Here is a 15,488-nt window from a genome sequence, read left to right as displayed (position 1 = left end):
TCGCTAATAGGTGGCTGGATCAAGGGTCAGATGAAGAAGGCGGTGATCTTGGACATGGCGCGGATAGTCCGACGGTTCCTCTCTCTGCAGCCCTAACCCGCTGCTGGTGGCACCCTAACTTAGGTTTCTTATAATGACATTATTTAGGTTTCTTATAAGTGTTTTTATATTTTATTTTGATATACATATTGTAAATAATGCATCCCATGAGCCGTGGCAAATGCCGGGATAACGAAGGAGGATGATGATACATTGTAAAAAACTTGGTAGCCTAGATAATGAAAATAAATATCGAGTATATATAATACAATATATATTTCCTTTTTCAGCATAATATAAAAAACTAAAATAAGTTAAGCTCACTCTCACTGTGAGCATATAATATTGTAAACGTAGTCACAATACATATCGTAGCTGGTTTTCCTAAATACGTTTTTCCGATAGAACATGACCTATTTGGCACGCACACCCACAAAAGCCTATGTACAGTCAGCAACAAAGATGTGAATACAAAGTGCCAAAAATATGTACACTAGGGTGTCCCTTATTTTACGATTTACAGAAATTAGTAACGCATACCCCCTAAATGGGCTCTTTTTACCCCAACACACCCTCAAAATAAATTTCAGCTCATCCCTATAACTGGAACCCGTGCCGACTTTTATGCAATTTCCCATACATTGTATGAAAATCAAAAAAATAAATTTTTAATTTTCATATTTTTTTTGACATTTTACCGAGTATAGTAGGTACTGCCGTATAAACAATATTTCACATAAACATCTCGATGCGAACAAAAAAACAATGCGAAATAAATAAAAATATCAACTTAGTGTCTTAAGCAAATTTCTCCATAGTAATTTGTATGGGAACTTCAGGTGCAAGTCGGCACGGGTTCCTCTTACAGGAATGAACTGAAATTTTTTATCATGGTATTTTGGGGTAAAAAATATCAACTTAGTGTCTTAAGCAAATTTCTTCATAGTAATTTGTATGGGAACTTCAGGTGCAATTTTAGTGCGATAAGTCGGCACGGGTTCCTCAGTTACAGGAATGAACTGAAATTTTTTATCATGGTATTTTGGGGTAATATGATCATATTAAGAGGGTATGCGTTGTTAATTTTTCGAAAGATTAAAATAAGGGACACCCTAATGTACACACACCTCAATGTACAGGCAATAAAGTTCTGTATACATTATCTTTGGAACTGTACTTTCCGGGTTCATACCCTATCAAATCTCGTTACTATAATCCTAAAATATGATGTTCATCAATAAAATGAGTATCACGATACATTAATGTTGTTCCGAATCATCGGTCTCCTTGCTCCATTAGCTTCGGTATACATACATATTTGACGAGGAAAATATTTCACCTTTCTAGGTACTAGCTAATCTGTTATTGGATTTGGTAATATGTTTTGTTTGTATTCGTAACATATATTATTTACAAACATGTTGTATACGTTATTTGACTGAAAAATCGTATAAATTATGGCAGATTTTTTATGCGATAATTTATACGATTATACCTACTGGCACACCTCGGACACTGGCGATCAAATATATGAAAGAGCGCCTCGCGCCGTTCCTAGCTCACAGTCTAAGCTCGTGTAGGTGAAGGCGTACTATGCTTGTATGAGTGAATTATGACAGGTCGGCTGTTCGCTTTTTTGACAGGCGGTAACTGTGAGGTAACCGAGAGCGGGTGGGCGGCACTTTCAGCGGGGAGTGGTAGTGACCATACTGTACGATAGTACTCTTTATTATACTGTGCTACTGGTCTGCTGCCCATGGACACCCGAAACATCAGAAGGGTCGGAGGTGCGTTGTCGGCCTTTAAGACGGGTGTACGCTCTTTTATTAAGGTTATATTTAAGGTTTTGAAGGTCGCATCGGTCTGTAAATACAGCAGGCAATTTCATTCCACAGTTTAACACTGAAAGAAAAGAATACTGTTTTAGAACAGTAAGAAATTTTACAGTTGAAATAACGTATATTACATTTACATTTACCCATTTCAGTCAGTACGTATCACTGTTTCAAAACAGTAACATGTAAAACGTAATTTTAATTCATTAAACAGTAGTTTTCACGTAGTGAAACAGTAACTCTAACGGTTCACCGTAATGAATAGCAAGACAGTAACATTTACCGTTTAGAATAGTTATTTTCACTCATCGAAGCAGTAGTTCTTACGTAGTGAAACAGTAACTCTAACGGTTCACCGTAATGAATAGCAAGACAGTAACATTTACCGTTTAGAATAGTTATTTTCACTCATCAAAGCAGTAGTTCTTACGTAGTGAAACAGTAACTCTAACGGTTCACCGTAATCAATAGCAAGACAGTAACATTTACCGTTTAGAATAGTTATTTTCACTCATCGAAGCTGTAGATCTTACGCAGTGAAACAGTAACTCTAACGGTTCACCGTAATCAATAGGAAGACAGTAAAATTTACTGTTTAGAATAGTTTTATTCACTCATCGAGCCAGTAGTTCTTACGTAGTGAAACAGTAACTCTAACGGTTCACCGTAATCAATAGGAAGACAGTAACATTTACTGTTTAGAATAGTTATTATCACTCATCGAAACAGTAGTTCTTACGTATTGAAACAGTACCTCTTACGGTTTACCGTAATCAAGAGCAAGACAGTAACATTAACCGTTTAGATTAATTATTTTCACTCATCGAAACAGTAGTTCTTACGTATTGAAACAGTAACTCTAACGGTTCACCGTATTCAATAGCAAGACAGTAACATTTACTGTTTAGAATAGTTATTTTCACTCATCGAAACAGTAGTTCTTACGTAGTGAAACAGTAACTCTAACGGTTCACCGTAATGAATAGCAAGACAGTAACATTTACCGTTTAGAATAGTTATTTTCACTCATCGAAGCAGTAGTTCTTACGTAGTGAAACAGTAACTCTAACGGTTCACCGTAATGAATAGCAAGACAGTAATATTTACCGTTTAGAATAGTTATTTTCACTCATCGAAGCAGTAGTTCTTACGTAGTGAAACAGTAACTCTAACGGTTCACCGTAATCAATAGCAAGACAGTAACATTTACTGTTTAGAATAGTTATTTTCACTCATCGAAACAGTATATAGTTCCTACGTATTGAAACAGTAACTCTAACGGTTTACCGTAATCAATAGCAAGACAGTAAAATTTAATTATTAGAGTCTTTACAGTTAGGAGCAAAAGTGAGTCAATAGTAGTACCCTAATAGTAATATACAGATGTATTAATAATAGTCAAGCTTGACTTAATTGCTTTGAATACAACTTATAGATTATGAAATGCTCTATCAATCAGTTCACAAATTATCTGTCTATCATTTATGGTTTTACTAACTCAAAAGGCAAAAAAAATCATACTTTATGTATCTCTGATAATTACCAATCTGTGTATGAAAGGCAATGCCTAAAATTCTTAAATCACGGAATGAGTAGGTACCTGTACATTATAAGTAAATAACATATAGGCTCAAATAAAATTTCGCAGAAAATTTTGTGAACAAAGTGTGTGGTGCTAAGCTGAATCATTGCAATAATGTATGGAGCCAACAATTGATTCACTTTTGCACCTGATATTTATTTTTGCAATAATTACTAGATTATATTTATGGTTTAAGAGAATTTGCTGTTTATTGTAAAGACGCGTAATTAGTTTGTCTTATAATTGTAGCAGATTTGACATTTCCATAGGTAATATAAGTCATGATCTTTAACTCCGACTTAAACATGAAAAATTTTACACATTGTTATTAGTTTATTTGTATTTATTCGAACTTAACGTGTATCAAGAGATATGAAGATTTCAGAAGAATTTTATGTTATGAACACTATGAATTAGATTACCCGCCATCAAATTATAGAGGGTGGTGCAAAAGAGACTCAATGGAGAAAGACGAAAATAATTGATTGCAAACATTATTTCTTACCAATTTCATGTAAATTACAGATACATCACAAAATAGTAAACATTGGTTCAGTTATGCTACTAACTGTATTTTTACTCACCAAGACATACGTTTTTTTTACTGACTGACTCAGTATTTCTAACGGTTTACCGTAAGCAATAGCAAAACAGTAAAATTTAATGTTTAGAATAGCTATTTTCACTCACTGAAACATTACTGACTAAGTATTTCTAATTATAACCGTTTATCTTAATTAATAGCAAAACGGTTACTTTAAATAATTCGTTATCTCTTCTAATCGAATAATTTAACAGAGCTATATGAGTTTCAATTTATTTAATGTTATTAAAAAAATAGTTGAAAACTACACCGTTAAGGCATTATAAGATCAGCGCCCTCTTACTGTGTACAAGTGAAGTCACTTAGCCAAACATCAAATACAATCCAATAGTACTAAATACGCGCCACTGTATACCTAGACAATTTTCTTCATAAATGTTTGTATCTTTAGGATAGATGTCTGGACGTACACCGAGTGGTTAGCTGTATGAACGGAAGATGGCGCGCTAAGTAAAATGTATTACTTAAATTTTTAAATTAAATATTTATTCAACGGTCAATCTTACGAGCCACGACATCCATGCGAGCCAAGAAAGTGCTGGCAATTAGTGCATTTTGGGACGCAAGTGTAAATGTGATGTGCACATGACATGACTTACCCTTAAAACTACTCTGTATGGTTAACAAGGCAGTGGCCATATAAGGACCACATAGCACCATTGGTAACGAGCAGTAGTGGGCATATAAAAACCACCGGGTTTTTTTTATTACAAATACAAAATACAAATACAAATTATTTATTTGCCAGAATACAGTAAATATGTAGATGGTGACTTAAAATTAGTAGTACAGTGTACTCTACTCACAATTGAGCATGCAAAACTTATAATAGGTACATAATGTCATGCGATCAAATTAAATAATTAAAATAGCAAAAACCACAATAAAATAAATTACAAATCATTAAGTCAATCAAGCTGGATAAATTATTCTGAGACATTTAAATTTACATACAATTAGTCAACATCATACTCGTATTCGTCATTATTCATATTCAAGAAGTCACTTATGGAGTAAAAGCTTTTATTTAGTAGCCATTTAGATAATATTTTTTTAAACTGGTTAGGCGTGCAATTTCTTAAATCGCTCGGTAACTTATTATTGAATTAGGGGTAATAAAAAGAAATCAAGAAATTACTTTTCTTTTTAAGCTATTACCTAATACCCGAATCAGTAATCAAAAGTAAAAAATGCGTCAGACCTGTTTAAGGGTTAAATACATATATCAGCTCATACCGAAACCGGTTTTTAATGTCTTTCTGCACAATAAAGAGTTTTGCTACTATGCTGGTCAAGCAGATCTTGTCGGTAGAAAAAGGCAGCAAATTTGAAAAATGTAGGCGCGAAGGCATCTCATAGAAAATTTGAATTTCCCGCCTTTTTCTACTGACAAGATTTGCTTGACCATCTATACCTACTTACAGAACAGTAGTTTGTACTGTCTTGACTCGGTAAATAACGTTGTTGCCCGAATTGGCGGGACGAAGACATAGGTCGCAAACCTTTTCAATTTCATTCCTTATACGACAATGCTTTGAAGTAAATATGGGATACTATATTGTTTAAAACCGTTGCATATATATATATATGTATACAAGCTACAAAAAACATTAGAAAACTAAAGGAATCAGGTGCCAGGGAGCCTTTTAATCACAATATTTATTAGAATCAGACAGAATGAAGAAATTTGGATGAAAAAATATAGATGGTGAAGCAAATCTTGTCAGTAGAAAAAGGCGCGAAATTCAAATTTTCTATGAGACGATATCCCTTCGCGCCTACATTTTTCAAATTTGCCGCCTTTTTCTACTGACAAGATCTGGTTGACCAACTATAAATCATGAAATACCTATTTTCGAATCCATATACTTACCTTAATACATACTTATAGTTGGTCAAACCAATTTGTCAGTTAATAAGAACAAAGAAAACAATACTCATCCTTTTCTTTTGGGTGCTAGTACTAGTGTAAGACAAATATAGTACGATTCTCCCTATGTTTGAAATGAGACAGTCCTTTGACAAACTATACCTACATATTTTCTAGCGCTCAGTTTTGAAATGTCACTCTCCAAAGTCATAATATAAATCGGTTCCCTGTTTGACTTTCAGATCCATCAAATAAAATCGAAAAAATAATATTTAATAACAAAAAAACCGGCCAAGAGGATGTCGAGCCACCTTCAGTGTAGAGTTCCGTAGTTGTCGGCCTGTTACAATAAACCCACTCAAAAGGTCGTTTTTATAGGATACATTGCGGCACTTACGTCTTTTTACTATGAAAACACAACTTTTTCAATAACTCAAAAACAGCTCAACCGATTTTATTCAATATAGTATTAATTGAAAGTACTTATTAGTCGTTAGCTACATGAATTTTTCCATATTTTTTGGACTCACGGTTCAAAAGTTACAGGGGGGGGGGCACATTTTTTTGTGAACTTTGGGAGCCATTATTTCCGAAAGTATTGAATTTATCAAAAAATAGTTTTTTCATCTCTCCTATTCGGAAAGTTCACCTTTCATATGCTGATAGACGGGTGGAAAATTGCATTTCCCACCCTAGGGTGGAAAGTAATTTTTTTTAATTTATACTTCGAGCATCGGCTAACAGCCATTTATGCCATAATATTCCATTATTAAATTACATTCATCCATTCAGTTTCAACTTTTTTAAGGCGCGTGTATATTAAGGGCGCTTCAGACATCCCAATTTAAGACCGGTTTGTCTATGGTTTTAGATTTTTTTTTCGATCAAAATGCAAATGGCGCCAATTCCAGTCCTTAATTCTCTTAACCATCAAAATATTTTCTTGTGTTTGACTTTCCTCATAGTCGAAATGAAAAGTAGAGTGTTAAACTCGGGTGAAAGTAACCATCGCACCCTCGAACTATTGGCGCTCTCACTTCGTTCGAGCGCCAAAATATCTCGGGTGATATGGTTCACTTTCCACCCTTGGTTAACAATCTACTATTTAAGGACCCCTTTTCTTTTTAGAAGACATATCCAACGACACCCTATAGCTATACGATAGGATTAAAGTAAAAAAAAAATTTCAGCCCCACTTCGGGGTACCTATGAAAGTAACGGAAGGTAACTCAAAAAAAAAATTTTTGTTTTCATTTTTGTTTTACCGTTTTGTCGGCGTGATTAATACACACACTCATACCAAATTTCAGCTTTCTAGTGCTAACCATCACTGAGCTAAGCTGCGGACAGACAGACAGACGGACATGGCAAAACACATAGTTGACTGCGGAACTATATTTAACAAAATACATTTTCTCTCAATATGATTAACGCTTTTTAAAAAAAAGGGATTCTGATTACACTTTTTTTGCCAGTCAAATAAAAATGTTTGTGATCTCTTGATTTCCACACCTGCGACCCACGCCATGTCGGCCATCTTGCGCTACGCGTGGCGTGACTCGACTAGTCGCACCAGGCAGGCGCCATTTTGTGTTTAGAAACCGCGTGAGAAGCCACGAACGAAAGTCAATCTCTGGTTGTGATAATTAATTTAATTAAAGTTGTGTAGAGTGTGTGAACTGTGAATTCTGTGAACCAGGGATGATGAGGTAAATACTAAATTTTAATTGTAATACTAGTATGTAAGTATATTTAGAAAGTAGCTACTTATAATAGGTAGTTACCGAGGAATTGTCGTTTGTGACGATTTCTACAAGCGTTCTTAGATTTTTTTGCTGTCCGGTTATTAAAATTATAATGACGATAGTGGTTTATGCTGTGAATGTGAATAAGTGACATCATTTAATACTTACTACCTACTGCATTATCTGTCATTTTTTCACGAGCAAAGTCGTTTCGTAAAAAACGCATTTGATATTGGCAGAATGAGAATGCGAAATGACATGAAATTTATGGAGGATTTGTATTGTTTGCAGTAGTTCATCCAACGAAGTACCCAACGAAGTCAGTGAACTTTGGAAAACATGGGGCTTCGAGAAATACGCTGAGTCATTTGTTGGTAAGTTGGATATAATAATTCACGTCACGCTTTTTATAAGTTTGTCCTACAGTTCTGTACCTACTTAATTCATAATTTTTAACCCCCGACACAAAAATAGCTGTGTTATAAGTTTGACCGCTATGTGTTAAGCCCGTTACAGACGGAGCGATCGATAATTAAATAGATATTAATATACCGAAATATATCTTATAGCATAGCTAAGCACCACACACGATAACGATACCAAAATATATCGTAATATACCGAGCTATAATTCTATAGCAAGGTATCTTAACCCTCGTCGTATGCTGTCAACATTTGCTACAATGAATAACCTTGATATTGTAAATTACAGGGGAATTGTCTGTGACGTATACGGGACAAGGCATACGAAAGGCTAAGATGCCTTGCTATAAGATATCTTTTGGTATATTATCGCTCCATCTGTGATAGGCTTTAGTCCAACTAATAGATACCATTTTATTCTGGCAATCAAATTAATTTCAGAAAAATATACACCTGTAACTTACACCGGCATAGTTTAATGATATCAATTTAAGCGGAATTATTAACATTATCATACAGCCTTTTATCGCCCACTGCAGCATAGGAATCTCCGAGTATGCCACTTATCCCGGTCCTGAGCAAATCTCACCCAGAAGTTACCTATTTTTAACATAATTATGGCAAACTGCAAAGTAATCATGGTAATATTTATATTAAGTTAATGTGGTATTGTGTGATCTTTGCTTGCGGTATGGTGTGGTATTTTAGGTATATTTAAGTGGCACTGTTTTATTTACTTAAACTAACTTAAAATTGAAAAAATAAGTGATTGAAATAGCAATGTATGCCCTTGTTTAGTTACAAAAAGCGGCTTTGCATTGTACTTTCAATATTACTCTGCCTAAATTAAATTAAAATTGAGAATTGAACCATATTTAAATCGCCTGTCAGATATTTTTGCTGATGACTATGCTATTTAAAGATTGTCTAATAGTTACTTATCTTAGTTAGTTATCTTATAGTTAGTTATCTTTTAGATTGGAAATGTACTAATTCCCAGGTATGTAAAAGTAATTATTATTAGGGTTCCGTACCCAAAGGTTAAAAACGGGACCCTATTACTAAGACTCCGCTGTCCGTCTGTCACCGGCTTGGTTTTTTTTAAGTCTGTTAAAAAACCTTATATTTATTTCTGTGAAGATCTTTCTAATGCAAAAAAATGTAGTAAAATGAAACTAATATTGAGTTGATGAATACAGACAATAAAAACTAGCCAAGTGCGAGTCGGACTCGTGCACGAAGGGTTCCGTACCATTACGCAAAAAACGGATAATTTATTTTATTCTATTTTTAGTACAGTCAGCAGCAGAAGTTGCTAAGCGGGCCAGGTGTTCAAAATGATCTTGACGCGACTTTATTGTTAAGAGAATAAGAGCGTGTCGAGGTAATTTTGAACACCTCGCCCGCTGAGCAACTTCTGCTGACTGTACCTATTTGTTGTTATAGCGGCAACAGAAATACATCTGTGAAAATTTCAACTGTCTAGCTAATTAGCTATGACGGTTCATGACATACTGGCCTGGTGACAGACAGATAGACAGACGGACAGTGGAGTCTTACCCCCTTATTCATAAACGTTTATTAAAATTGACAAGCCGATAATAATTGTTTGTCCCTTTCCATCATACCGATACGTCGGAAAGGGACAAACGATTATTATCGGCTTGTCAACTTTAGTAAACGTTTATGAATAAGGGGGTTAGTTAATAGGGTCCCGTTTTTACCTTTTGGGTACGGAATCCTAAAAAGGAGGTTAACAATTCGACCCGTATGTATGTAGTATTATTGGAATGACACAATATTTCATATAATGGCTTAGTAAACAGATGTGCCAAATTTCTTAAGTGTATGTATGTCTGTATGTATGTACCAATGTCAGTTTGTCTCTCTGTGCAATACAAACCAAATGTTTTTATAGGTATGAATTCTGCTCTATGTGATTTATTTAAGTTTTCGAAGTTGGTATACTCGGTATCATATCAATTATGGTAATTGTGCGAGTTTTCGTCCACTTATCAATTTTGCCAGTTTTATTATAAATTGTTTTTTTTATTGATTATCTTTCAGATAGATAGTGGGATAGAAAAAATAATAAACGTGTACGGAGAAGGTGTCGACGGGCTCACGCCAATTTTAACTTCACCGATCAACTCTGTAGACTCTTCACCAAGTTCAACATTTTCAAGGTCGGAAGAATTAAACGTAAGTGTACTTTTTTTTGCAGAAAAGCACCAATATACCTTATATTATACCTGAGTCCCGCCTCCGCAGCGGTCGCGAAAGCATAATTTCTTCTAACCTATTATTGTTATTAGACCTAGATTTAGATTCCTACATTTTATTCACCGACTTCCAAATCTCAAAAGGAGGAGGTCATCAATTGATAACCTTCGGTTGCATGTTTATTTTTTATTTTTTTATGTTTGTTACTCCATATCTCCGTCATTACTGGACTGATTTTGAAAATTCTTTTTTTGATTGTATAGTGTATACGTATATGCATACAGAATGGTCCCGTTTTTGTTAAAACCCAGTTCTGATAATGGGATCCATGAGGAATTGAGGGAACTCCTCAAATCTTAAAGGCATGCGTATAGAGATTATTGTATTTTCATCAGAAAATCAAGCATTTTCATTAAAAACTGTCACATTTGATGGAGTGGAACTGCTGATGATGATCAGAACAGAACTCTTCAAGGACGCATTGTTTAGCGATTTAGATTTTGTAGGTTAGGTTAGAACTGCGACCCATACAGAAATGAAATATTCTACCAGAAAAAGGTGAAGTGGATTACTATATCTGGTGATCAGTTAAATACCATTATTAAATTGCACAACGGGATTTAATCGCGTATTTAAGTTTTAAGATTTACCTCCGACGTTTCGAGGACGGCGTTGTCCAATTGTGCAATTAAATAATGTTTAAAAATCGTGAAAGTTAAATACCAGCCAATAATTTATACCTATGGCATTTCAAACTATTTGAGAAGTCGGTTTTTTTCTGTAAAAGATTATTTCTTCTGCTCCATTGCTATACTTAGGGTCACTTGCACCATTAACCCGGGGTTAAGCGACTAAACCTTTACGCCAGTCTCAAATTGTACTGGTAACCATGGTAACTCCAGGTTTAACCGGTTAACCCCGGGTTAGTGGAATGGTGCAAGTGGCGCTTAGTAATAAATATCAATCTTTTTTCTTTCCAGACCAAATGCCAGGACTTAATTTCTCTGCTCGATAGTACACAAGAGGGCAAACTGCTTCTTACACAGCATCCAAACCCTTTGGGAGATCAACTACGAAGAAGTTTAACCAGGGAGATTGCGACAGAAATAGTGAAACTTGATCCGAAGGCACCAATAACAAGTAACATATACTTGCATTGGATTCGCGAAATTAGTAAGTTTTTAATTTTTTTTTAAATAGGAACCTATTTATAAATCTGTTTCTGACTGTCTGTCTAACTGTCTGTCTGACTGTCTGTCTAACTGACTGACTCTCTTTTTGTCTGTCTGTCTATTACGTTTTCACTCCTAAATTGCTGAACCGATTTAGAATTTTAGATGAAAGGATAATGGGCAATAATGTATGGCACGGAATATATTTAATAGGAAATAAATATGTGCCGACCAGACCAAACTTTCCTCATGTGTTATATGGAAAACATTCTCTAATTGTTCAATGTTTCCCTAACAAAACGAGAAAAGTTGCAATGGGCCGCGTTGTTAGGGTTCCGTACCCAAAGGGTAAAACGGGACCCTATTACTAAGACTTCGCTGTCCGTCCATCCGTCCGTCCGTCCGTCTGTCTGTCACCAGGCTGTATCTTACGAACCGTGATAGCTAGACAGTTGAAATTTTCACAGATGATGTATTTCTGTTGCCGCTATAACAACAAATACTAAAAACAGAATAAAATAAAGATTTAAATGGGGCTCCCATACAACAAACGTGATTTTTGACCAAAGTTAAGCAACGTCGGGCGTGGTCAGTACTTGGATGGGTGACCGTTTTTTTTTAATTTTTTTTTCCTTTTTTTTGCATTATGGTACGGAACCCTTCGTGCGCGAGTCCGACTCGCACTTGCCCATAGTTTAATTATTTGTTTTTTATATAATTCTTATTTTTCAAAAAATATCATAGTTTAATTATTTGTTTTTTATATATTAATATAGATTAGTATTCAAAAAGAAAATTTTGAAAAATTCAAAATGGCGGCCATTGAGGGCCAATTGAAATTTGAATGGAGGTTTTTCTTTTAATTACCATAGCTCCGTAACGGTACAAAGAAGTGAAAAGTGCTCAAACAAATGTTATACAGTCACCCGAGGTCCATCGAATGGCATTAAAAAAAAATCAAAATGGCCGACTTTTTTTTTTTTTTAAATTTCAAAATGGTCCGAGCGCGCTGAAATTTTGCACACGGGTAGACAGCCACCCCAAGATTAGTATACAAAAAGAAAATTTTGAAAAATTCAAAATGGCGCCCTTTGAAGGCCAATTGAAATTTGTATGGAGGTCCTTTTTTTAAATCCCCATAGCTCCGTAACGGTAGGGAAAAGGTTAATAGTGCTTGAACTAATGTTGTACAGTTATCTGAGGTCCATCGAATGGCATTTACAAAATTTCAAAATGGCCGACTTTGAAAATTTTTTTTTTTATTTTCGGTCCGAGCGCGTTCAAATTTGGCACGTGGTAAGAACGGGGGCCAAAAATAGAAATGAGAAAAAAAAATTTGGAAAAGTCAAAAACGGTGGCGAGAGGGGACAAAGTCAAATTTCCCTACCAGTTTGTATGGAGGTTTTTTTAAATCCCCATAGCTCCGTAACGGTAGGAAAAAGGTTAATAGTGCTTAAACTAATGTTGTACAGTTATTTGTGGTCCATCGAATGGCATTTAGAAAATTTCAAAATGGCCGACTTTGAAATTTTTTTTTTTTATTTTCGGTCCGAGCGCGTTCAAATTTGGCACGTGGTAAGAGCGGGGGCCAAAAATAGAAATGAGAAAAAAAAATTTTTGGAAAAGTCAAAAACGGCGGCGAGAGGGGACAAAGTCAAATTTCCCTACCAGCCTGAGGGAGCGTTCTACAGCCCGACGGTCATTGCTCCGGTCCAAGTTCCGAGCTGCGTACAGACAGTGCTCCCAAGCAAGAAAATATAAGTAAAAGTGTCTAAAAAGCGACGCGGCGGGCCGGAGGCCGCAGGCCGGAGGTCCAACTTCCCTACAAATCCTACAATCCCCACAGTAACTACGCGGAGGGCCGAAGGCCCGGAGCGTGTCTGACAGGCTCCCAAGTACGCGAAGGCCGCAGGCCGAGCTGCGGGCAGAGTGCTCCCAAGCACGCGAAGGCCGCAGGCCGAGCTGCGTGCAGACTGTGCTCCCAAGAAAACAATAACAAAAAGTATCTAAATAAGCGAAGCGGCGGGCCAAAGGCCCGACGCGGAGCTTCGAAACCCAGCGAAGGCCGAAGGCCGAGCTCCGCGTAGGGCCGAAGGCCCGGAGCGTCCCTGATCGGCTCGCCGGCGTACCGGGAAGTTGGAGCTTAAACACGACCCAATAGTAAAAGTGTCTTAGAGAAGCGAAACGACGGGCCGGAGGCCGCAGGCCGCAGGCCCGTCGTGAGCTTCTCAAGACACTTTTAATATTGGGTCGTGTTTAAGCTCCAACTTACCTACAACTCTCACAGTAACTACGCGGAGGGCCGAAGGCCCGGAGCGTGCCTAAGAGGCTTCCAAGCACGCGAAGGCCGCAGGCCGAGCTGCGGGCAGAGTGCTCCCAAGCACGCGAAGGCCGCAGGCCGAGCTGCGTACAGACTGTGCTCCCAAGCAGAACGATAATCAAAGTGTCTAAAAAGCGACGCGGCGGGCCGAAGGCCCGACGCGGAGCTTCGAAACGAAACCCAGCGAAGGCCGAAGGCCGAGCTCCGCGTAGGGCCGAAGGCCCGGAGCGTCCCTGATCGGCTCGCCGGCGGACCGGGAAGTTGGAGCTTAAACACGACCCAATAGTAAAAGTGTCTTAGAGAAGCGAAACGACGGGCCGGAGGCCGCAGGCCGCAGGCCCGTCGTGAGCTTCTCAAGACACTTTTACTATTGGGTCGTGTTTAAGCTCCAACTTCCCTACAACCCCCACAGTAACTACGCGGAGGGCCGAAGGCCCGGAGCGTGTCTGACAGGCTCCCAAGCACGCGAGGCCGCAGGCCGAGCTGCGGGCAGAGAGTGCTCCCAAGCACGCAAAGGCTAAAGCAAAAAAGCAAACAAGCATAGCTCAAAAACAAAAAGCATAAGCATAACTCAAAAACAAAAAGCAAAAGCAAAAAACAAAAAGCAAAAGCAAAAACAAAAAACAAATAAGAACACCGCGGGGCCCTCGGGCCCCGCGCACCTTTAAAAAACTAGTATATTAATATAGGTATAACTATTGATCTGTTACAGAACGAGTATTCCCGGCAGAAAATACATCTATTTATTACACTAAAGGACCTCAAGTGTTTGGGCGAGCCCATGGTCGGCTGTTTGACGCAGTGACTAATCTGAAGGCTAAGTATCGCCGAAATAAAATATACCAGCCAAGGGCGCGTCGTTCTATAGAAAAAACGTTTACTCCAACAACAGCATCAGTGGAGCACGCTACAACTAACAAAAGGACAGCACCGGTTAGAGAGGGCCCCGAGACCACCTCTGACAGTCAAGCGGACCTAGATTCAGAGAACACCGAAATAGAAGAATGCTTCGAGTGGCTCCGTTCGACTGCAGACAATTATACACTTTGTAATGAAAAGTGGGCTCCCATTAAGTCAAAATTTTGCATGAAAAATTCGGTTGGCTCCCTTTCCTAAATCAATCAGTGAGTCAAAAGGAACAACTCTGCAAAAGGAAATTCCATCATCATCATTTGCCGTAAATCACACTTTATTGTCGTGAGCGCCACGGACTAGTAGTCGAAGGCCAGGAATTATTACTGCATGGCAAAGTACCCTTGCTAGCAGGCGTAATGGTGATTGCAATGGATTTAGTTGTAGGTATCATTATTAAAAAATGATTATTTTGTAACACTCGTGTTTATTTGGATTGGATTTATGTAGGTACTTACATGGATTTAGTTCTATCAAAGTATCGATGAATAATGTTTACTTTGTAACATCCTTGTTTATTGTATGTAATTTGATGTGAGTTCCATCAATAAATATGATTTTTACTTTGTAATATACACTTGTATTTATTTCTTCACTGTTCCTCAACAATAGCAAGACCCTGTTTCTCAAAAGCTTGTAAATTGTAATACAAGTGGAAGTCCCTTTCTAACAAAAGCTGTCAAAAAGTGACATCCGCTTGTATTACAAGTTACAAGCTTTTGAGAAACGGGACCCTGCAGCTCAGCTGCAGTGTCTGCTACTGT

The 15,488-nt window shown here is 37.3% G+C and overlaps 1 protein-coding gene across 1 annotated transcript; it reads left to right on the top strand.

Annotated features, from left to right (window-relative positions):
* The first annotated feature begins 8,074 nt into the window (after positions 1-8,074).
* Positions 8,075-15,286, top strand: LOC125241434. Its single transcript, XM_048149927.1, has 4 exons — positions 8,075-8,738; positions 10,165-10,299; positions 11,301-11,493; positions 14,525-15,286. Exons 1-4 carry the CDS (start codon positions 8,715-8,717, stop codon positions 14,926-14,928), a joined length of 756 nt encoding a protein of 251 aa, XP_048005884.1. The 5' UTR covers positions 8,075-8,714; the 3' UTR covers positions 14,929-15,286.
* Positions 15,287-15,488: the final 202 nt, after the last annotated feature.

This window comes from Leguminivora glycinivorella, chromosome 2 (assembly GCF_023078275.1).
Source record: "Leguminivora glycinivorella isolate SPB_JAAS2020 chromosome 2, LegGlyc_1.1, whole genome shotgun sequence".
In the NCBI taxonomy this organism is placed as follows: Eukaryota; Metazoa; Arthropoda; class Insecta; order Lepidoptera; family Tortricidae; genus Leguminivora; species Leguminivora glycinivorella.
The sequence above is the reverse complement of the archived record's forward strand: the minus strand, read 5'-3'. Positions and strand labels throughout refer to the sequence as shown.

Bases quoted from the DNA above. Each gene is read 5' to 3' on its own strand.
- LOC125241434 (XM_048149927.1), top strand. From the start codon at position 8,715: ATGGCAAACTGCAAAGTAATCATG. The intron at 10,300-11,300 runs GTAAGTGTACTT...TTTTCTTTCCAG, and splicing joins CAAGGTCGGAAGAATTAAAC to ACCAAATGCCAGGACTTAAT. The intron at 11,494-14,524 runs GTAAGTTTTTAA...GATCTGTTACAG, and splicing joins GCATTGGATTCGCGAAATTA to AACGAGTATTCCCGGCAGAA.